A 23,403-nucleotide genomic window follows, 5' to 3' on the forward strand; every position below is an offset into this window, starting at 1 on the left:
ATTATGTCATGTTTGCAAATTGCCTGACCATGTTAATTAAGTGTTTTGATATTGATGTAATATTGCATTAAACACTGTACACTGTACATACACATGTCATTACATCTTTGTGTTTGATAAAAACATGGACTGTAGAATAGCTTTATGTCTTTTGTGCTCACCAAAATCTCCATCACAAACAGGGTGGAATAGGAGGGCCGGTGGGTGGGCGTATGATGCTCACCAAATGAATGTTTTAGCCTCTTCATCTCATACAGCAGAATAATAATTTACAGTTCAGGTTTTTAAGGGCTGTCAAAAATGTTCAAATTTGAATTGAGAGGTTTGGAATATTTAGCAAAGCTGTCCAAAGCTACGGCTATCAGTGTATTTTCCCCTGAAAATAAAATTCCCTGATTGACTCACATTTAAACAGTAAGGTAAACGGCTATTGATAACAGTGGACTTGGAATGTTTTAACTTTTAAATAATTGTATTTGGATAAGTCACACCAGATTTTCCCATTGAACTCTAAATTTCCAGAATTCCTGCCATGCCGTCTCCTCCACCAGATGTCACACAAAAACCTTTGCATCGTCTGGGTTTTGGGACTCTGTTGTGAAACACTTTCACACTATGACAGCCGTGTGTCACTCATCAGGGGGGGATGAAACTATTAGAGCTCTGATGTTGGTCTTGCACAGACATGAGTACAGGGAGGAAGTGGAGGGTTAGCAGAGATGCCTGAGTCAAAGCTGAGTCAGACCGTCATTAAAGAGCGAGTGATAAAAGATGTGGCAATCAAGACTCTGAAGGTGCTGAGGGGTGCGTGACACATATAATTTAACACTGATATTTTCAAATGAGACTGAACTGCACATTGACAAGCATGACAAAGTGCAATTTTGAGGCACTTGTAGGCCTACTTGACTGGAGTATTTCTATTTTAAGCACCTTTAACTTTTTTTACTCTTCATCTGACAGCTGTAGTTTCTATTACTGTGTTTATTCTAATCTTTATACAATCAGATTATAAAATATGGATTGTTACAATTCAAACAACCCAGCACAATATTAAGTATCTAATGTGAGTTATACTTACCTACCTATGATGAAAAGATATTCTCAGAGTGACTGTTTTTAATTAAATAGGGCTTTATTTAATATGATTAACTCAGTAACATCTTTTTAAATCTGTGATGGAGTATTTTTATATTCTGGCACAAAGTATCTCAACATTTATTTCTCCACTGTTTCATTATGCAGAGTTAAACCTGGATGAAACAGTGATGGTCGATACACAGAGACCTGCAAATATGAGACACACTTAAAAAATGTTTGAACATAAAGTTGAGTCCTGCATAACAGTCGTCTCCATAATATAAAGCAGTCTCATGCAAAGCTATAGCAGACAGTATTGATGTTGAGTAGCAGCTCTATCTGCCTCAGTGCTGTGATACTGACGCGTTGGCCACGCCCCCTGCCTGACGAGAAGCACATGACCAGGCGTGTTTACACCTGCACTGACAGAAAGACACGCAGCGCCCACTCTGACAGGACAGCCTTTCGTTTAACCCGAGATAAGAAGCACTTTTTGTCGTGAGGGGTAATTGTTTAGCGGACGCTCACAGGGACTCGGTAAGTATTAGCAAGGCTGTTGTTTTCCTCCAGTCTGTGACGTGAGGACGCTGTCGGCTCTTCCGTAGCAGCAGCTGCTAGCTTAGCATGCTAACGTGTGTCAGACGGTTAGCTTGCTGCTGCTGCAGCATCACCACCCGAGCAGCTCTAAGCCAGATATGATATTATAACACCAACTAAAGAAAGGGCATGACGCTTAGAGTTTACTCGGCTAACACTGCTCGTTGTGTTAGGATCAATGTCATCTTTATAGAGCTTCATAATCTTATGAAGTTAAGTTACTGCACCAGTTCGCTGTCAGTTACTTGGTATTTGTTTTAGGGGTAGTGTGAGTAGCTGAAGAAGTGTGTTGAACAGGTAAGGTCAGCTAAAGCGTAGACAGCTGAAGAGACATTCAGCTACATTGTATTCAGATAGCTTTTGGTTGATGTCAAAGTTGTTTTTCTTTATCGAAGCTGTGATCTCTCAGCTGTAACTCTCCTTTATCCGGTTTGTCTGGCAGGCAGCCTGTGCCCACCTGTACCCCAGGAGGGAAGCTACATCCTCGGCCACAGGCTCCAGGTAGCCAGCCCTCTTGCTGTCTATCATGGAAGTGACAGATGTTGAACGTGAGCTTCTTCTCTTTACTGCTCTTGACTTCTCCTTTCTTCTCTCCTCTTCTCTGTCCGCCTCCATTCAGCTACAGTAATGAATGGGCTCTGTTAGACACATTGGTTTCAAACATTGTTTTGCCATTTGTGTTTCTTCCATCTCTGTCTTCTTTCTACATTTCACTTTTCCTGCTCAGACTTGTCTCCGTTCTGTCATGTGTTTCCCTCTAGAGGTGACCCTGGCTCTGCTAGATGCGGCCACTGATAAAGACTCTGAGGTCCAGGATCAGGTCAGAAAGTCTATGTTGACTCTGGGGAAACAGCAGCCAGACAGAGTGTTAGCCATGTGTCAGGACTACCTTCTGAAACACCCAAAGGTAAAACCCCATAAAACACCTCTGTTACACTGTATGTCAACCAACTCTCAGAGTGTCAGCCTCAGACCTGCTCTAATAAATCATACCAGAGTAACCTGGAACTAATTCAGTGCACGCTCTTGTAGCTCTGGTGAAAAGGCCAGATAAGCATGCCTGCTATACATGAGCACTGCTTAAACACTACCATTTAACTCCTCTAGCCTGTAGTGCTTGTGTTACTATTGATGTCATGTGGTATCCCACTGTGCACACACAGAGTGGAAGCTGCAGTGGAAGTCCCCCATGTTGAACAAAAAGCTATGATACTGTTGTACTCTGATCAGATATATATGTGTGTGTGTGTGTATGTATGTATGTATGTATGTATGTATGTATGTATATATATATATATATATATATATATACACATACATACATACATACATACATACATACATACATGCATGCATATACACTATGTTAAAGTGAAAACATCCCTCAACTTCACTTCTTTGCCTGTTCTTTTACTTGCAACACATTTGCTCCTCAGAAATGTCCCCACAGAGCTGTGAATCAGCTTGTGTCTGTGTGATGCTGCAACATCTTATCATTCTGTATCTCCGCCTCTGACTGATTATCAGAATATTGGGAAACATCAACAACATACTGTAGTACAAATGATGTCCCTTTATATTAAATGTGCTGTGTCATATTTTAATGTGTTTTTAGATGAGCTCTTAACCGTTATTCTGTGTCCCTTTTCTTCCTCTTCCTTCCTCGTCCTCCTCTAGCTGGTTGTGAGCCACAGAGTTGTGATTCTTCAAACTATTGAGCTGGTTGTTGGCTGCAGGATAGAGGAGATCAGTTCCCCCAGAATAAAAAGTATCATCTCGCTGGCTTCAGATGAGATGACACGATCAAAAGTAAAACCCCAGATTTGAATCATTCATTTTTTGTTCATTTCGGGAGGCTGATGATAAATGATGTTCCTAACTTTGTTCTCTACGTCTTCCTGGTTCACTCAGGAGATCATCCCTGATTGGCAGCAGGCGGCCAGTAATATTTTGGTTGCTGTGGGTAACAAGCACATCAATGACATCATGGAGGAAATACTAAGGAAGTTTCAGCCAGGGCTCCTACCTCACTTCTTTGTGGTCCAGACACTGGCCAACCTTTCTGATTCCAACGGTAAGAGAATATTTACACCCACAGAGACAAAGAATGTGTGCGCGCACACACACACACACACACACACACACACACACACACACACACACACACACACACACACACAGAGGTATTCAGAGGTTGTTGAGAAAGACATAAACCTGTTAAACCTGTCCAAAAACAGGTATGTTTTGGAAACATTGGATATTTAAAGCCTGATTTATTTCTAATCCTATGTATGTTGCACTCATTTAAAACTCTCTACCCTACTACTAAAGGATTAGGACGTAATGAACTGCAGGGGATGACATGAACAAATACGTGGTTTCAATTAATGATAACCACTCTGACCCTGCAGCGAGAACAGAATTGCTCCGTTGCAGCCACATTTTGTACAGCATTCAGGACTCAATATGAGCGAATAGTTAATGAGTAAATGATATTAAATGACTCTGATATAGATCAGGGGCTAAGCAGCATCCTGGTCATTGTGTGTCTGATAACAGTAGCTGTCATTTGTGTTTTAATAACTGAATCATTGACCAGTACAGAGATGCATTGAAAATATATTTACCGTATTTTGATGCATAATGTGTTTTTAACAAAAGATGGATTACACCTGTGCCTACGAAAGTCTTCCTCCGTGCTTTTCTTTTAATGCTTGTACGTTATCTCTTACTCAGTACAGTGTTACAGTGTATGTCTCCCTGCTTTACAGAGGAAGTGATAAAACAATAACGTCCCATTGATGCAGTATTGTTCCTTGTTCTCTAGTCTATGGCATGGTACCCTTCCTGAATGCTATTCTGGGCACCTTGTTGCCAATGTTGAGCATGGCCAAACAGGACAACATGAAGTGGGTCTTCGCCTCTGGTAAGAACCTCTCTACAGGCTTTTTAAAATTGTCATCACTGTTATATATGATAACAAGTATATTAACCCCACTCCAAAACTCCTTAAACACTATCGCCAGGTACTCTCCTTCAAAAACATTAGCCTCCTTCCATTCACATATTCATGTGTTTATTGTGTGAGAAAAGCTGAATGCAAAATTCAATAAAACTTCCTGAATTGTGAAAACAAGTTTTTAAGTTCACTTTAGGTAGTTTTTGCATTTGTCCAAAAACAGTTGATGCTTTACCGTGAAGTGGATTATGGAAATGCCTTAGCCGAATTAATTCTGATGTTGCGAACGTTTAATTAGCATGAGTGATCAGCTGTTGCCGTCTTCTCGTATGTACCCATATTGTGATGCTTGTCTTTGTCACCAGACTGTATGAGACATTTATTGACAGATTACAGCCTTTCATAGCCTACAGAGCAAACTTAGGACCAAACCACAGTGTAGCTGAGTTTATTCGCTCAAAACCAGTTGATGGAAATGCAGCTTTTTCACGTATATTTTTTTCCAACATTTTAAAAGTTAAAATGTGCTTAACAATTGAATGGAAACATGGCCATTGTTTTCTTTTCTCCTTAATTTCCCTTTCCCCTCTGTTTTGCTTGTCTTCCTCCAGCTCTGTGTCATTTCAGCGACAGTATCTTGGAGTACCTCGCCAACCTGGACAAGGCTCCAGATCCCACAGTGAGAAAGGACACATTTTCCACTGAAATCTTTGCTGCTTTTGACATCCTCTTCAATAACTGGTTACAAAGCAGGGAGTCGAAGGTAAGCTCACTGCAGGTCCATGTTGGGGGTTCAGCAAGATGGTTTGATATACAGTGGACTATGTACCTTACAAAGTCATGTTCAAAAAGAAGTAGTTGAGCTGAGGTACGCCATCTAACGCTGAGTACCAGCATCTTTTTGTCGTATGCGGCCGCCGGGAGAAAAAGGCAGCCACATCTTTGCACTACAGCCATTACACCAACAAATGTGATTAAGCTTTCCAGGCCATGACAACTACCAGAAAATCTTTTCCACCTGACCACACACTCACTCACCCACGAGCCTCAGGCATTGCATCACCATACCGGTCAGGCCTTCATATTGTTGGCACACGGAGGTCACAAAGGCAGACTTTTTCATTTAATTGTTTCCCAATTAAATTGTTCACATCTCATCCATAATTATGAAGCTGTATTAAGTCCTAGTTTAACAATGTAACCACTGTACCCTCATTGTTCTGTTGTCTATTCTTCCACTTGAAAGATACATTAAGAATAGAGTACAGTCGTACAGTATAGAACTGTGATGAGATGGCCACGAACAACAATGACAAGGAATGACTACACGTTGTATTGTCTTTTGACCAACATGATTATTTATTTATTTTTATTATTTTATATGACGTGTGTTCCCTTTTTATCCCTTCTCTATTTACACTCGTCTATTTGTTACAAGTATGAATCTATGTAATCTAATGTCTTTCTGTCTCTCTGTGTTCAGCTGAGGATAACAGTGGCCGAGGCAGTGGGCTCTATGTGCCATCTGATGGCCAGCGATAAACTGGAGGAGCAGATTCCTAAACTCATTCCGGCCATCTTGTCCCTGTACAAGAAAAACAATGAGCACTATCTCATCAGCAAGGTGTGTGTGTGTGTGTGTGTGTGTTGGATTTCATTCCATGGATAATTTGTGTTAACAAACTGGAGACCATCACTCTCCCTCTGAACTGCCTCCTGGCTCTTAATGAATGATCTCTTGTTTAACGTGCCTCAGCAGTGCTTGTGGTCACACACAGGTTCCCAGTCACAGTGTGTGTAAAATGCTGAATTGTATGAGATTTATCAGAGGTTCATTTTCTGTCTTTTCTCCTCTCAGAGTCTGTGCCTAGTGCTCGATGCTTCTGTCAGCATGGGCAGCAGGTTGCTGGAGACGCAACTGGACGGTCTACTCTTGGCACTGCATCAACAGGTACATGCATACATACATAAATACATACATGCATATTCAATTCAAAAACACTGCAGCTGATGAGGCATGACAAGGATGTTCCAAAAATTTCCCAGACATTTCCCAGACATTGTAAAATTTCGATACTATATCTGTGAGTTTCTCAAGAGCCAAACTTGATGTTTAGTTTATTGAACCAGTGGCCAAGAGAAGGGCAGCCAACACTCCACCATCACAGAGCCATTGAGTGTCTGCTCGTAGTAGATGTAGGTCAGGAGCGGTTTTGCTCTCACTTTCTGGTTTGTTTTCATGTCAGAATGGTGAGGGGGAAAAAAAGAGCAGTAGGGGTGCCCAGTATCAGTGCTTGAGAGCAATGCATGCATAAAAGACTTACCAACACTACGACATCACATTAGCTTCAGCTGGATCTGTCTGATCTGACTGCTGTCAGTTGCTGGTTCCCAACAGCACTTTCTATCACAAGACTAGGTTCCTGTCATACCGACAGTAACGCATGGTCATGGTGACTTAGTTATTCCTGCTCAGTGACAGACCGGTCCCCCCCCCCCCTTTGAAACCACAAATCTGTGGGCAGACTGGATTACTCCTTTCGCTTCTTATATTCACTGCTATCTTTAAGACGTGTCACATGGCTGTCAGAGAGTCGCTGTAATTCGATGTTTTCATAACGCTGTGACTCAGCTGACACTTGGCCCCATGCCTTGACTGTTGCAACATTTCCCCACAATGACTCTGCCAGCGGTATGTGTGCATGATCTGGATTGTCTGGTGGAGAGTGTTTCACCACAATGATAAAGCAGCAGTATCTGACAGCTACAGTTATCATTCCCATTGCAATTATCTTACACAACATCTCATAGCTTTGTTTAACACTAAACTGTTGATAGCAGTTTGGCAGGTCCAAATTACGGTAGCTGCTTGCGAACGCAAGTTCTTACAATTTAAAAAGGTTGGCTTTTAAACCGGTGTTCCTTAAAAAATATCGAATTTCTTATATCCAGTTTTTCATAAACTGAGCCCAAGTAAGAGATTATGGTTGTATCAAACTTCTCACGTCTTACTTTCTTCCTACAGTATAAAAAGAACATGTTCATTCAGCCGCTCCCTTGACGAACAAATAATAGTCACTGCAAACTTACGTTACAATTTAAAACATGGCTGTCACAGAGAACAGTGTAACCTTTCCCCCCTCTCCCCTAGGTGTCTGCCCCTGTTGATTACAGTAACCCTCCTACCATCAAGAACCACAACGAGGTCCTGCGCTGCTTCAGCTTACTAGGTACAGCAGCTCTTCAGTTGGTGTTGGTGTTTATGTTAAATGTGCTCTGTGTTGCCAATACATTAAATCCTGATCGTTGATTAAGAAAGTCTGTGGCGACCAAGTTCAGTGTGGGATAGTAGCTGAAAGTTGTCCAGAAGCTGTGACAGATGGTCTACTTCTCACCAATTCTCTCTTGTCTTGCTTCTCTTTCCTGCGTTTTGCCCTCGTTCTTGTGTTTCTGTGACAATTTAAGCATTTTACATTTTTTTTATTTCTTTCTCCTCTCCACTCCTTTCCCTCTAGCTAACTCCTTCCCTGACCGACTGGTCATGTTTGTCCTTCAGAAGTTAGAGAACAGTAATGAGGGAAACAGGATGGGCTCCCTGGCGGTCCTGCGTCACCTCATCAACTCTACCAGTGAGACAATACACAAACACATGCATCCCCAACTCATCCCAAACACGCATATCTGTTACTCCACAAGCATCAGTGATTGATTTATCATAGGTTCATAAGTTATTAAATGTGCCCTGAATTATAGCGGAGTCATATAAACTACACAATCCTCCGTTATTTATCTGCTAATCTTCTCTGTGTGTCTTAATGTCTTTTTTCAGCGTCTACAATGGAGAGTAAGAAGCTGCTGATTCTGGCCAGCATCAGACAACCAATGGCTGACCACAGCAACAAGGTGACCCGCTTGTAGACACCCACGTGACTATTCCGCTTAATCACCAAAAAAAAAAAATATATATATATATATATATATATATATTTTCTCTTAAAATGTTGTTCGGATAGTCATGACGTTGTGATGTCTCACACTCTGTGTCCCAGGTCAAGAAGCGTGTGGTCCAGGTGATCAGTGCGATGGCTCATCACGGATACCTGGAGCTGGAGGGAGGGGAGCTGCTGGTTCGATTCATCGTTCAACACTGTGCCTTACCTGACACGTATCGGGTACAACTTTTAAAAGTTTAAAAAGTGGATTTGTGTGGAAGTTATGTCTCAAAACCATTTTATTCATGCATGTATGCTCGTGTATATGTGGGTTGTGTGATTGTGGTAGCTTGAGTGGTAGTTTTAGTTACTTTATGTAACTTCCTGAAAAATAATTACTGCTAAAGTAATTTAAACAATTTTCCTTCTCATGTTTAACAAAGCTAATCAACGACACAAAGTTTAAGAAAGCAATTAAGCCATCAAACACATGTGCATGAGGTCAATGGACGATATATAAGATACGCCACAACCAATGCGCTGCAAGCTGGGGCTTGCAAATAAAGTTGTTTTGCATGACAGCAGAACATCTGAGGGGATGGAATACGAAACATTTATTGTTGTGTCTGTGTGTCTCCAGCGAGGCCACAGGCCCACAGATCCAGAGGAGGTGACTAACGAGGCACTGAGGACGATGTGTGACAACACTCTTCACCTCCTGACCACCACTGTTGGACGACTAGCAGATGTACGTAGACTATTCTACGGTCCGATCTGTTGATGACTGAGCATATTTATCAAGCTTTAGCTTCACAACTAATTAGTTGGGATTAGAGTGAATTGTTTGTGTGTTTAGAAACCTAACGTGTGTATGCTTCGTTGTGTGCAGGTACTATGGCCAAAGCTGCTATACTATCTGACCCCTTCACAGTTCAGCATTGCCACCACTCCTCTGTGTAAGAGTCTGATAGTGTTGGGCAACAAGAAGAAGAATAACCAGGAGCCCAGCTTCAACATAGACTTCACACAGGAAGGTAGGAGGAATATTTACTGACCAGGTGCATCTATGTGAAAGTTATCTGCCGTGTGTGTTCCATGTTGGATGCAAGTCACAAAATATCACAAATGAATTATTAACCATTTTAAAAGTTCTTATTGTTCTGTGTGATCCATTCCAAGCTAAACGTTTTCTTGTATCTCCTCCAGTCAATCTGCCCTCTCCTCAAATACTGATGCTCAGACTGCTGGTAAGTGAATCCAAGTCTATAACTCACTTTTCAAACTCTTTCCTTTTGTGTCCAGAGTTTAAAACAAAGGTTCACTGAACTGGCTGGAGAAACAGATTGTTATTGATGAATTGTAGTGTCAATTGTTCGTCTTGCTAAATAATCCTGCTAAGTCTGATTTGCCCTTTAATGCTTCAGCAACAATCTGGTACTTTATAATAATTATCTTGACTTTTCGAGCTACTCTTACTGTTTATTCAACATAGATGAAGCATGAATGGAGCTACACAGTAATCCCACTAAAGTGGTGCAGTTTACTTGCTTAAATAAGTCAAATGTATTCATAATTGATAACATCCTGACTGGTTTGTCTGCATGCATTTATGCCCTGGTTTTCCTCGGTGTGTCCCAGGTGAATGCAGCGTTCCCGTTCAGTAGCAGAGGTCAAGGAGCTCCGTCCCTCTCTCTCCTTCAAATCCTCAGCATCAACATCCACCCCAATACACAGATACTGTGGGATCAAGACATACCTCCTCTGCTTTCCATGCTAGAGGGTATGGAAATACAGTGGACAAATAAACAACAACAAATAAAGTAATCGTTTTGGAGGAAGCTCTGATTCCCTGTAGTGACACCAGAGGCAACACTTAAGTCTGCACGACTTCCTTTTCCTTCCTCATGTACTGTAGTTTTCCTCCTCTATAGTATAGTGTAGAGGTCTGACTGCGTGTTGTTGTTTCCAGAGTCAACGACAGAGAGCCTGGATAAGAAAGACTGGGATGAAAAGTTGCTGAAGGTGTGTTTGTCTTCTGTTTATGGGAATATTATCTCATTCCAACATAATGTGTCAAGTGTTTTGCATTTGAATAAAACCAAAATGTGAGGATAATGGACAGAAAGATTACTTCTTTTGAGCTCATATTAGATTTCAGATATTATATAATTCCCATTTATTGTGCATTAATGGTTTAATTGTCCCGTGTTGATGTTGGAAATATTGAATTGTCATTCTAAACAAGATGAAATTGTCTCCAGCTCTTGTCTAAAACCCTGGCTATTATTGAGGATGACAAGTGGGTGGGTCAGTTGGCAGCTGAGGCAACAAGATACCTCTCCACGTATAACAACGCCTTAGAAGAGAAAGTAAGTGCTTTCAACAGCTTTTCCACCCACAAATCAGGAGCGAACCGATTGCTTTGTTGTAGTTACCAACGTTAGTCCAGTGAGGAAGTGACTCCGGTTCGTCGAGTTGCTAAGCCCACGCAGAAAGCCTAATTTAGAGCTTCAGGTTGGTCATAATTTGTGTTTAAAAGAGGTCATCAGCCGTTGAGGCACATGACCTGCTTAAACAGAGCCATGCCTCCTCATTACTCCGTGTATTGTACACAGAGAGGTGAACAGTTCAACTCACCCCCATCAAAGGGGGAAGTGTAGATATGTTACGCTTTTTATTTAACAATAGGATGTCAACATCTTGACAAAAGTTCAGAAGTGGTTGTAAATTTGGAAAGTCAAGTTGTTATATTCGTGACACCCTGACATGATCTTATAACTATTGAAAGGGAAACTGTACTTAGTACAGTTGAGTACATATGGTGAATAATTTAATGAGCCTCTTTCACTCTCTCTAGAGTTTCCTGTATCGATGTATAGGAGTGACTCTACAACAGTGTTTCAACAAGGAGCTGGTTAAAAAACAGCTGCAGGAAATCCTCCTCGCGGCGCGACACAATGATGCTGTCGAAAGAGAGGTAACGATAGATGTCATGTGATAATTTCTCTGGTTTTCAAAACAAAACGGACAGCATCTTCTCAATGATTGGCTGGATTGTTTCACACCTGGACAAGTTAACGATCTCACTTGTGGTGTCTGTCGCCTGTATCGATCAGGGAGTTGCACTTGGTGTTGGTCTGTGTGCCAACAGCCACCTGGAGGGAACTCTGGCCAAGCTGGAAGAGTTCGGCAAGTCAGACGCCTTCAAGAAGTCACCAAGCATCTTCAACCTTCTCAAGGTACTTGGAACTTTTATCATGTTTGGCAAATGAAAATGATTTTGGGTTACTATTGATGGTAAAGAAACGTACGTGACCTCGCCTTCCTCTCCTCAGGAACGTAATGACGTTGAGGTAGAGAAGGTGAAAAGCACTCTAATCTTGTGTTATGGTCAAGTGGCTTTGAACGCACCTCCAGAGAAGATACTGACCCGCATTGATCAAGACATCCTTCGCTGCATCAGTAAACACTTCAACACCAAGGTAATGTAAATAATAGGGTCACATGGCTTTGTACGATGACAAACAACTGTAGCAGGTTGTACTAAAAGAGATGTTTATTAAGAGGAGCAGGGCTGATTGTCATGAAAACATGTTGGAGTTACAATAGTTTTCTATATTCCAACTGGATCTGTTGTATTGCACCATGTATGATTTCAGCCCACTCAGTGCTCATCTATGGTTGCTAGTAGGCAAATCTATACAATCAACACAGATTTCTTGCTACATCTGCGTTTCCCAACGCTGCAGTGAAATGGACCCTCTGACGTTTGTGTGAAACGTGGCCACATTGAAGCCGGCACTGACCCTTGTACTTTGTGTGTGTTTGTGACATGGATTAAGAGTAAATGGTGGAAAAGTTGTGGTAAACATGTTGTGTCACACCTATTGGGATTTGTCCTTCTTGGCTGAGCCAGCATCATATTAACCTTAAGTCCTGTTCTTGTGGCAGTGCAATGTCCCGCAAATGTAGGAAGAGAGGCACAAACAGGTGGGAGGTTCTTAACAGACGTCTCAGAACCGCGTCTGTTTCTAGTGTGGGGATTTTAACAGAGCAAACGGAGAGTAACTACAACAAAATAATGCTTAAAATGTGAATAAAATACTTTAATTAGACACACTACAACCAGTAGATGTCTTTAAAGTTGCAATAAAAAAAATGGCATTAAATGTGGTTGACATGAACGCTGGAAAAGCAGTCTGCATTTATCTACACATTTAAATAGCGGTTTGCTTTCCACAGCTGCTTTATGCTGAAGACAAATCTGTTCTTCAAGTCAATAAATCCCTGCAGCCGTCTGAAGGCAGCTGGTCACACGTGTGAGTCAATCTGCAGATTTGAGAAATACTATTACACACAGCCGTCTACTGTGCTCACCTTAATTAGATTAGATAGACACAAAATATCCACACGCACCTCGACACACACACATCAGACTGGTCAGTTATAACTCAATGTTGACGTAAAGCGTTGGATTACAGCGGCTCACATCCTGGTCATGTTTATACTTTAAATGCATTTTGATTCAAATGCTGCGCACATTTTAAGATATGATCCAAAATAGCATGTGTGCTTCAACACCTATTGCTCTGTGTTTGTCGTTGCGCTTGTGTGGGAACAGTGCCTAGAAACTTGCAGGTAAGGCTGCTGTATTTGTATGTGCACTCATGACGATGTCACCTCTATTTCATGCAGGTTCTGGGGATTAAAGTAGAGACAAAGGTATTGTCACAGGAATACAGGGGCCGTCTCTCTCAGTTTTCTTGGTTTTACTTTGCTCGTGAACTTTTCCTCCCTTTCATCTTGCCCTTCCTGCTTACTCTTCTGCACACATTGTGGTGATACTGTCACAAAAACCTTTACTGAAACTCTTCAAGCCAAGAAAACAAAGCTTCATACAATAACCGTACAGTAACTATCATTAACATACCAACAAGGCCAACTGGGGTCATAGTTAGTGCTGTTGTGCAGAAAATGATCAGTTTGGAGCAATATTGAAAACACAGACCAACACTAATGCTGCAAGTTGACTATCGCTGTCCTCATTGTACGTAGTGAAAATGCTTTACCTCTGTGAAATGTAGCTGTACACCAGTTTCTGTGGTCAGCTTGAATTGAGTTCTTTACAAAGGATTCCAGCCAATCTTCACCAAGTATCAAAACATCTTTCACAGTCACTTTTATAGTGTTTGATGTTGGATTATCACTCTACTGCAGGAATGTAAAAGCAGTAACATGGTTACTAGATGGGGTTTCCAACCTTGAATCTAAAGTGCTTTTTGTTTTTGATAGCAGCCATGATTCCACAAAAGCCTCGTGTTTTCTTCTGGCCATGGCTGAACCCAAAATATAATGCAAATCATCCTTTTTAACTGACATGCATTACTAGCAATTTATCATCCCTTTAACATCCGTCTTCATACGATCTAACCACGATGTGGCCTCCTTCATTCTTTCTTCTCACCGTTGCTTAATGGTGGATTGTTCTTTTGAATTCTCACAAATGACTCTCGCTGAGTGTAAAAGGGCTTCTGTAATTTCTTGCTAACTCTTTTAACAGCTCTCCTGTCACTCCTTAGAGCAGAGCCTGCAGGTGGTGTGCTGTTCAACCGATCTCTAATCGCACAACTCTGATTTTAGACTTCTCTCCATCCAATAGGCATGGAGGATCAATCTGCAATCTCGCTATTTGATTGATTCTATTGATTGATTGATTGATGGACTGAGTGGATTGATTGCTTCATTGTGTTATCGCTGGAATGATTTTGGTTTGTGTTTGCTTCCACTTCGTCGCTTGTAGAGTTGCATCTGCTGAGCCGGTGCTGCAGTTGGCCTTCCTGACAATTTGGAAAATGCAATTATCGAATTGTCATATTTAGAGCCTACTTTTCCTCCTGACCTGAATCTCATGATCTGTGTATGTCCTCTCATTTATCCTGTTTGTCCATCTTGTGTTGTGTGTGTGTGTGTGTGCGCGTGTGTGTGTGTGTGTGTCTTCCCCTCGTTTCAGGACCTGACTATGAAACTCAGTTTGATCCAGAGCATTGGGCTCATAGCCAGAGCCATCAGTGAGTGTGTGAAGAAACAAGGCTACGTCTTCTCTCGCAAACAGGAGCTCGTTACCATTATGCTGGTCAGTAGTCATAAATGTTTAATTGCCGTTAAAACAACAATGTTTTTATTTTCTGTTCTGTCTTCCTGCTCTTTTGTCTACACTGGTCAGGATTTTATCAAGGCGGAGCCAGCTGATTCGTTGAGGACGCCAGTGCGCCATCTTGTGATGACCACCTTTGCCGACCTAATGTATCCTTCAGCTTCAGTGGCGACGTTCATCACAGACAGCTGTGGTATCCCTGCATTCTTGCACTGGCGGTTCTGTCATTTCCGAGTGTTATTTTTTTCTTTGACCTTTAGTGCTTCAGGCCTCTGCACCCTGCGCTGAGTGAGAATGACAACTTTGACTTGCTAAAGGTTTGTGTGAACAGTGTGTTCTCTCTGCCACCCGAGACACACACGCCAGAGAAAACGAAAGAAGACGAGACGCTGGACCCCAAGCAGAGAAAGGTGACGTAAATCAGACTGAGATGTGTTCACAGTATACTTCACCAATGTGCTTTATATTTGTCTCGTGCCATTTTAACGCTCTCAGCCGTTGTAACATTTGTCAAAGGCTGTCATGTTGTCAAACTAACGTGTCCTGCTAAATATGTACAGGCGTTGTACAAAGACACGTTGGCTGCACTGCAGGAGCTGCTGAAAAGTGTTCTGGCCAAGGATCCCACTCCTGATGGCCTGCAGAGTGTCTTCAAGGTGAAGCTTGGTGTTTCAGATGAATCAGCTCTTTGGCTTCAATGTGTTATTATCACCACCTTATTCTGTTTTCTAATTGTGCATTTGAAAAATTTGTCTCATTGAAAAATAACAACTGGCTTCGATGAACTGCCGTGCATCGAGAAGGCGCTGTGTTACGCTGCAACACTGTGCAGTCTGACGCAATGTATGTTGTTATTATTATTATTATGTGCAGCACATTGAATCGTGGTTGAGCTCCGGACAGGACCACGAGAGAGAGAGAGCTGTCACAGCTACTGCTCACATGCTGGCTTTCTACCTGGATAACCTGACTGTCAAGGTACATACACACACACACACACACACACACACACACACACTCAAACGTATATCTGCATGTCTTGTTTGTTTAATTTCTGACAACTTAACTATCCCGGACACACCCCAGATCTTAGTTTTGATAACGGGTGAATTGTAACTCATTCAAATCTAAATGCTCCAAAGTATGACGCGTATTCAGCCATTGAAGTTCACTAAAGTACCCCGTCAGTGCGGATGTTATTTTGTCTTCACTTGATGTTAAAACCGACATTTTGTGCCGTTCCTTTCTTCCTGTAGAACATGGTGTCTTTCCACAACCTTGGAGCTCTGCTGGGTCGACTGTCTCCACGATGTTCCGACCCTCACCCCGCCGTACGCACGGCTGCCGTGGACTGTATCTACTCTCTGCTTTACATTCAGCTGCGCTATGAAGGTGCAGAGACGCGGCGCCCTGACCTTTCACCTTTGTCATTTTATTTGCAATCCCTTAATAATTGTTAAAACAGTGGTTAATATATTTCTCACTCGACCCAAATAGTCCAGCTTTGACCTAAAATGTTGAAGCTTTTTTGTAAAGCTTGCTGTTTTGACTCTTTGTGTGTAGGTTTCTCCCTAGATTGTAAGGATGACGGTGTGGACAGTCTGTTGCCCCTTAAAGACCGGTTGGATAACCCTGACCATTCAGTTCTATACAAGACCTGCTCCGACCTCACCAAGGTACACCTTGTACCACTCAGCAAGTCTGTCTTCAAAAATCTATTACCTGTACTGCTTCCTTTCTGTTTCCTTGCCCAGATAGATTATTGTGCCCTCAATGACAAACCGTTCAGTTGTTTTGCTTTCATTCTGCTTAACTCGGTCCACCTTAATATAGTCCTACAAACATTGTTACCTCTTTTCTTTATGTTCGTGTCAAATTAGTATGAGCACTCGCAACCCATACAGTGAAACCGTTCTATTGCTTCTATTCCTGCGTGTGTCAGGTGATGAGTAAGCGTCTGCCTCAGGAGCAGCTGACGACGTTGGTGTTCATGTTGTTTGAAGGGCTGGTCGACAGTCAGGCAAACTGCTGCAGAGCCTCATCTGTCATCCTAAATACTCTGCTGAAGAACAGAGGAGGAGGACTACAAGGGCTGGTAGCAAACGCACACACATGCACTCTCACACAGCCCTTTGATTGCATCTGCTGATTAATTCAGTTATTTGACACACACACACACACACATCTGGAATTGCAAACACAATGCTTGTTTGTATGTTAGGTCCCAGAGATGCTGGAGGTGCTACATGTGCGTCTGCAGAACATCACAGAGGAGCAGGTATGAACACACATCAGTGTGACAATATTCAGCAAAGATATTCATTTTTTTTTATCGTTTTTTTTGTTATTTAATACTGTTTTGAATAACCGACTCACCCTTGTGTGGGGGTATTTTGCAATAATGATCTGCTCATTGTGTAATTATATCTTAACCATCTATGAGCTATACCCGCTTAACATGTCATTGAGTTGCTCTGTAAGACCTGTTTGTTACTGTACCTGTGTTTAGGTGAGAGTGGCGGTGGGACAGACCGTACTAATCCTGGCTTCTCAGCATCTACAGGCTGTTATCAATGCACTAGTTAACCAACCACTCCCTTATGACAGGTATAGTCACAAAGCCTATCATTATATTTACTACCTAACACATTAAACTCAGTCACCTTGTTCTTCAGATTGTGAGTTGCTCATTTTGTGTCTCTCGCAGGACAAAGAATTCCACTTGGAGTCAAGTGTTTGTGTTTTCAATGAAAGACTCTTGAGTTTTTGACTTTCTGTCTCTCTGGCCAGCTGGACCAGTGAGATGTGGATGGCCCTGGGAGCAGACCCCATTGTAGCCAATCAGATTATTGAGATGGTGATTGAGAAGCTTCTCATCATGGTGCCCTACGTAGACCAGAGGGAGTCAATGATGAGAGGAGGGACCAAAAAGGTGGCCACCAGTCAGCCGCTGGCTGTAAGTCACAGACATGTCGCTAAATACATCATACATGCGTTAAGTTCTAGATAAAGATTATGATATTCATGCATGAGTACTTTCATTTCAACTCACACAATTCTGTTTTTCTGATTGCAGATGACATGTGGTCTCAAAGAGCTGTTGATGAACGGCCACAGTCAGGAGCCGGCAGTCGGCCTGTTTCCTCAGCTCTTCTCCTGTCTCACTGTCAGACTGGGAGTGAGTGTCGGGGTTTCTGCACCGAAGGACAACAACACCAAACAAACTGCCTCTTTCCATGTAGCAGGGTGGGCATCTTCTTGATCTAGTAACTATTAAAATCTAGTTCTAAAGTCGGTTAGTTTCAGGTGTAGCTAACATTTTGGTGTCCTCCTTTTGCGTGATTCAGGGTCGCAGCTGATGCTCTGCAGATCTTGTTAGCACGGGCCCAGTTAGATGAGGTGATTAAAAGACTGGATGAAGATAACGCTTGGGACGCGATGAAGGAACCAAATACGCACGTTGCTGGAGTTACACTACTGGCAAGGTACGTACACACTCGCTAAGCAGGATGGGTCCAGTTTGAGATCTCAATCAGAAACTCACTACAGATAAATGCTGGATCAACGGATTTCTGCCAAGCTGCTCATCAATACTGTTGTGATAAAAGTGACTTGGACACTAAATGTGTGACGCTCAATGCATTTATCCATTTGATAAAAGATTATGTTAGGGACATGAGGACATGCCTGTACATTTCCTCTACTGCATTCCGCTCTTGTTTCTCTTTCTCTCATCAAGAAAATATGTCTAAATAATGAATTCCCCCCCCCCCCCCCCACGTTTTATATAAAGCCTGTTTAAATGTTAGTATGTTTGTCTTGTGTGTAGGGCAATGGCTAAGCATGCTGGTCCCAGGTTGCCCTCCATCGTGGAGTGTCTGTGTCCCTCCTTGAACAACATCTACGAGTGCCAGAGAATCACCGTCACTGCTTTCTTCTCTGAGGTGATGCACCATGAAGTATTGCGTCATACTTATCAATCGACACTTATTTAAGATGACAATATCAAATCGGCTTTCATTGACCAACCGATGAAGAAGACGAATAACCCGTCGTCTCTCATTTACTGACTCCAGCTCTTAAACCATCACGTGGTGACGGAGTTGATGTTGATGGATGTGTTGATGAACAACATGATGGAGAGGATATCGGATCCCTGTTGCACTGTCCGCATGCTGGCTGTTCGGGGGCTGGGCAATATCGCCGGGGGATCACCTGAGAAGGTACAAGAGCACATGCTCCGCTGTTGGATCAGGGTTAGATGAGTTTTCCGTGCGTCCTCTTTTCCTACTCTCACTTCCTTCTCCCACCAGGTGAACAAATATGCCAAGGAGCTGCTGGCAGCCATGAGTTCAGGCATGGAGGAGAAAGACGATCCAGGTCAGTAGATTGATTGATTGCAGTGATTCCTAAAGCTTACAGTCTAGTGATTTGGGTTTCACTTCCATCATGTTTATCGTACTACATGTTTCAGCCTCTCGTCCTGGATTGGTTGTTTTTTGTATAAATGCTCTTTTTTTTGTTTCCTGCAGGTAAGCTGATTACCCTCGAAGCCATGTCGGGTCTTTCCAAAGTTCTCCTCTATCTGGAGAAGAAGAACGTCCACTTATTGGTGGTCTATATCTTCATGAAGATCAAACCATTCCTGGAAAGTGTAAGTTTCCTTTTAAATCTTTCAACATGTTTTGTGATGTTATATATTGTGACTTATTTTCAGAGGAATCAAAAGTATCTAAAGTTGTGTGTTTTTAGATTTTGTGTCTTTAATTATTCAGAGCTGAGGTTTGTTAGTCCGTTGAGGCTAGAAGGTGAAGTTGTTTCCCCACACACAGAGACGCATGTAACGCTAACGGTACTGTTCTGGCTCTGTGCTCATCCAGGAGAACGACGAGATCCGCTGTGCTTCCATCCATCTCATGGGGAACCTGTCCAAGTTTGGCTCAGGAGAGCCAGTGTTCAAAGACCAGATCCACAATGTCCTGGTCAGCCTGCTGTTACACCTGGTTGACCCAAACCCACAGGTGGTCAAGGTAAGTAGGACATGTGCATTCATGTCAGGGTTATTATCATTAATAGAACTGGGACAAAAGTAAGTGATATAACTACTGTATTGTTTCGTACTAATGTGGATCTTGTTTTTGTATCTGTCCAGGCGTGTAAGTATTCAATGCGAGTGTGCGCTCCGGTCGTGGGATCAGAGCAGATCACAACCATGTTTCAGAACCACCTTCACGATGAGAAGAGTTTGCACTATGGAGAGTTTATCAATGACCTCACCAAGTACCTGGTGAGACACACACACACACACACACACACAGTCAAACATAAGCATGGCTGAATAAGATGAACTCTGTAACGTCTTAAAAAGTATGAAATGTATTCAAAAGATTCTTTGTGAAATTACTTTTTTCATGAAGGTTGAGAAACAATGTTACAGAAACCTGAGCAAAAATATCTAAAGTAGTTGTACATTTACTGTCTTTAACACAAAGTGAATTTAAGGCTCAACCTCACAGATTATTTGCAATGTCCGAATAGATGATAGTGTTGAATTACATTAGAAGTGCTTATTCGTGTTTGACGTTCAGTGCATGTTTTGTGGTTCATAGATTCAGGACTTTCCAGGCATGCTGAACTTTTATCACATATCGGTCATGCAGTTCTTCAAGAGCAACTGGGCTGAGGTCAGAGCAGCAGCGGCCATGTTTATAGGTATGACTGCAAAATTAACATTTCTGTCTAAAACCAGTGAACCTGAGTGGATGTATGTGTCAGAAACGGTGTGTTCTTGTTGTATATGATGTGACCTGATCATAAGGTTTGTGTGTTTCAGGGTTTCTGCTGGGGAATCTTCAAGAGGAGCATTTCTCCCACCTCAACATGGGCACCATCACTAAAGGTGGGTCACTGCACAACCTTCTCTTTCTTCAGACATGTAAACTCATTCTGTTGTATTGACTGTGTGTGTGTGTGTGTGTGTGTGTGTGTGTGTGTGTGTGTTCATACCAGGTCTGGTGATGCTTCTCCAAGATCCAGATCCTGTGGTGAGAATGAAGGCTGCTGAGGCCATGGGACGTTTCCACTGACACACACACACAGACAAAGAGCTGCAAACAAATCTTAGTCACCACTACGTAAGAAAAAAAAATACAATGAATATTTAGGATTTGGCCCACTATTAAATGTACAGATACTATAATGTATTCAAATATCGCAACTGCAACCTTCATTCAAACCAAAAACGGGGACCAAAGCGGGAAGAAATGCGGAGCCAGAAGCCAAACTGTCAGATTTACCGATGTAACGAAATGAACACTGGTACTTATTCATACGCACACATGCACATATGTTTAGCAGTTAGCAGCTTTGCTAAGCTTCTTTTGACACTTTACTATGGTACTTGAAAGGAAGTGTTGATTCTTGTGATACTTCAGTGACCAAAGACTGTTGCTCCGTACAGATCGACGTGTGTGTGTGTGTGAAGGATGTAATTGAAAGAAAACGGGATGGTTACGATCTCATCGCAGTGTCCAGTAGTCCAGATCATCTAGCTGACTTTGTTAAATCAGCCAGCAATAAACAGGACTTGTGCTCATTTATGCTTGCAAGTGTCGACACGGCCAAAGTGACGTCACACCATCAGACACAGCCCATTGTGACCTGTGCGGCAGGACAAAATTTAACATTTTGAGGTGCTTTAAAAATGTTTGTTAGCCTCGAGGAGAAACCCGCACAGAGTTTTAAAGATCCAAATGTTTCCTTTCCGTGCGACCGTCCTTGTGAAAAGAACAACCCAGGCTTAAGAGTCCTGTTTTTGGAGCAGGACAGTAGCTAACATGTGAACTGGCTTGTTCAGAACAGAGTTAAGACAGTGAAGCAAACTACTCTTTTGAGCCCCATTAACATGTTAGTGCCAAACTCTCCTCCCGTTTCTAAGCCGTGATGATGCTGTTTATGAATCACAACCAGCACTACAACTAAACGTCCACACTGGACACTTCCTGGTGTAACGATGATTCCTTTGGTCCACCTCAGGCGGCTGCTTTGTGTTCAGCCATGTTGTGCAGGAACGTTAATTACCACCAGAACCTTTCCAGACATCTTGTGGCAGCCATCATAAATACACACACCAGCCAAATCACAGATCAGGATCATTTTAAAGTGGGGAGTATTTCTGTGAGACCTAACTGAGAAGTCTGAACCAGCCAGTAAAACCATGACTCACCAGTGTTGTTAGGTAGAGCAGACCAGTGTAGCCATGCTGAAAACAATTTGTGCCAAATGTTCATTGATAACATGTATTATAATAGCACCATAGAGATGCTGTAAATGATTTCCTCTCGCTCTCACTTTGAATGCTCTTAATGTCGTTATCGCATTACATGTTTGAGTTTGTACAGTTTTAGACTGCAGTTGTAGGTTTGCAGACCTCTTACTGTCGTGTGAATGTGTATCATGTCTGTGCACATAACTTTAACTTTTATGTCTCCAAATTAATTCACTCAAATGCCAACAAAGGATGCAAAATCTTCCATTGTGCATCTTCATTTAAATACATTTGGTGACAGATCATGTACAGAGTCAGGTGAAAGCAATACATTGTTTGTTCCTAGAATAAATGAATATATGTATGTTTGCCTTAAATATTTCTGTCATGTAGTCCCTGATTTAAGAACCAAAAGGCAAACAAGTAGCTGAACCTGTTTATTCTTTTTATCTTCATCTTTCATCACCAGACTCTAACGTTTCTTAGTTTTTGCCCTTAGATAACTGACAAAGATGCTTTATATCGGGTTATTTCGGTTATTTCGAGTGGAACAGAAGAGTAAATGTTCCCCATAATGAGTTATTCGTGGGTAGGAAAAACTATTCACCCCATTCATACTGTAGATTTATGAATCAAATGTAAAAGGCTGCTATTGGATGTTCTACAAACAGGGACTCGCGGCTTCTAACACTATGGTTTGGTTTAAGGTGAATGGCAAATAGTAATTATTAATGTTGAGTTTTTAAAAACGGTTATTAACTTCATTCTACTGATATGATTTTTTTTCCCATGTCATCTACTTGTTTTTCTTTTGTGTTTTTATTATGTGTATTGCTGTCACTTCTCATGTGTCGCTGGACCAGAAGACGGAGTGGATGATTGCAATCAATGTATTTTAAATAAAGAAATAAAAACATCCATTAAAAGTATTGATGCTTTCTTTGGTTTTTCTAAAATTGCATATGTCTGACGTGAGTGTACTTCTCTCTGTGTCCATATGAGCGCAGTAAAGAGCAACTTTATTATTCTACCCCACTACATCTCAGACACATTTTAAAATGTGTTACTTACTTTTTAGATTACAAGTTAGATTACCAATTTTGGTGAATTTGAATGTTTCTGAGAGACTGATCAGGTTTTTGTTTATGTGCTGAGAAAACTCTTCTACTCTTAAATAAACAAGTTTTTTTTAATGTTTTTTTTTTACTTTATCTGAATACATCTCCCATCTTTTACTTCTTGTGTATGTATTTAGTAATATAGTCTCTTTGTTTGATGGAGCTTGAGAGCACAGTTAATCTCCTGTCTGTGAACCGGTCTGATGACGCACTCAGTGGGTGAAGAGAAAGTGTAATGTGTGTTTTCTGTGGGGACATTATGCAGCGGAACGAGTGAAGGCAGTTGAGTTTTATTC

The 23,403-nt window shown here is 41.8% G+C and overlaps 1 protein-coding gene across 2 annotated transcripts; it reads left to right on the plus strand.

Moving 5' to 3' along the window:
• The first annotated feature begins 1,488 nt into the window (after positions 1-1,488).
• mroh1 (maestro heat-like repeat family member 1) lies at positions 1,489-22,896 on the plus strand. Of its 2 annotated transcripts, XM_079274822.1 has the most exons (45): positions 1,489-1,617; positions 2,120-2,225; positions 2,439-2,584; positions 3,355-3,486; positions 3,589-3,751; positions 4,505-4,603; positions 5,248-5,399; positions 6,120-6,260; positions 6,495-6,587; positions 7,788-7,866; positions 8,152-8,265; positions 8,466-8,539; positions 8,686-8,808; positions 9,209-9,316; positions 9,458-9,602; positions 9,775-9,815; positions 10,207-10,348; positions 10,538-10,590; positions 10,830-10,937; positions 11,426-11,545; positions 11,685-11,807; positions 11,904-12,050; positions 13,264-13,290; positions 14,579-14,701; positions 14,792-14,871; positions 14,991-15,132; positions 15,283-15,378; positions 15,596-15,700; positions 15,979-16,114; positions 16,286-16,398; positions 16,665-16,817; positions 16,944-17,000; positions 17,232-17,329; positions 17,513-17,678; positions 17,799-17,968; positions 18,070-18,207; positions 18,552-18,666; positions 18,799-18,945; positions 19,036-19,102; positions 19,255-19,376; positions 19,603-19,752; positions 19,875-20,009; positions 20,332-20,434; positions 20,556-20,621; positions 20,732-22,896. In XM_079274822.1, exons 2-45 carry the CDS (start codon positions 2,204-2,206, stop codon positions 20,806-20,808), a joined length of 4,911 nt encoding a protein of 1,636 aa, XP_079130948.1. In that variant the 5' UTR covers positions 1,489-1,617; positions 2,120-2,203; the 3' UTR covers positions 20,809-22,896. The 2 variants fall into 2 exon arrangements, with proteins under 2 accessions (XP_079130948.1, XP_079130949.1); XM_079274823.1 differs by lacking the exon at positions 13,264-13,290.
• The last annotated feature ends 507 nt before the right edge of the window (positions 22,897-23,403 follow it).

This window comes from Melanostigma gelatinosum (assembly GCF_949748355.1).
Source record: "Melanostigma gelatinosum genome assembly, chromosome: 9".
Taxonomy (NCBI): Eukaryota; Metazoa; Chordata; class Actinopteri; order Perciformes; family Zoarcidae; genus Melanostigma; species Melanostigma gelatinosum.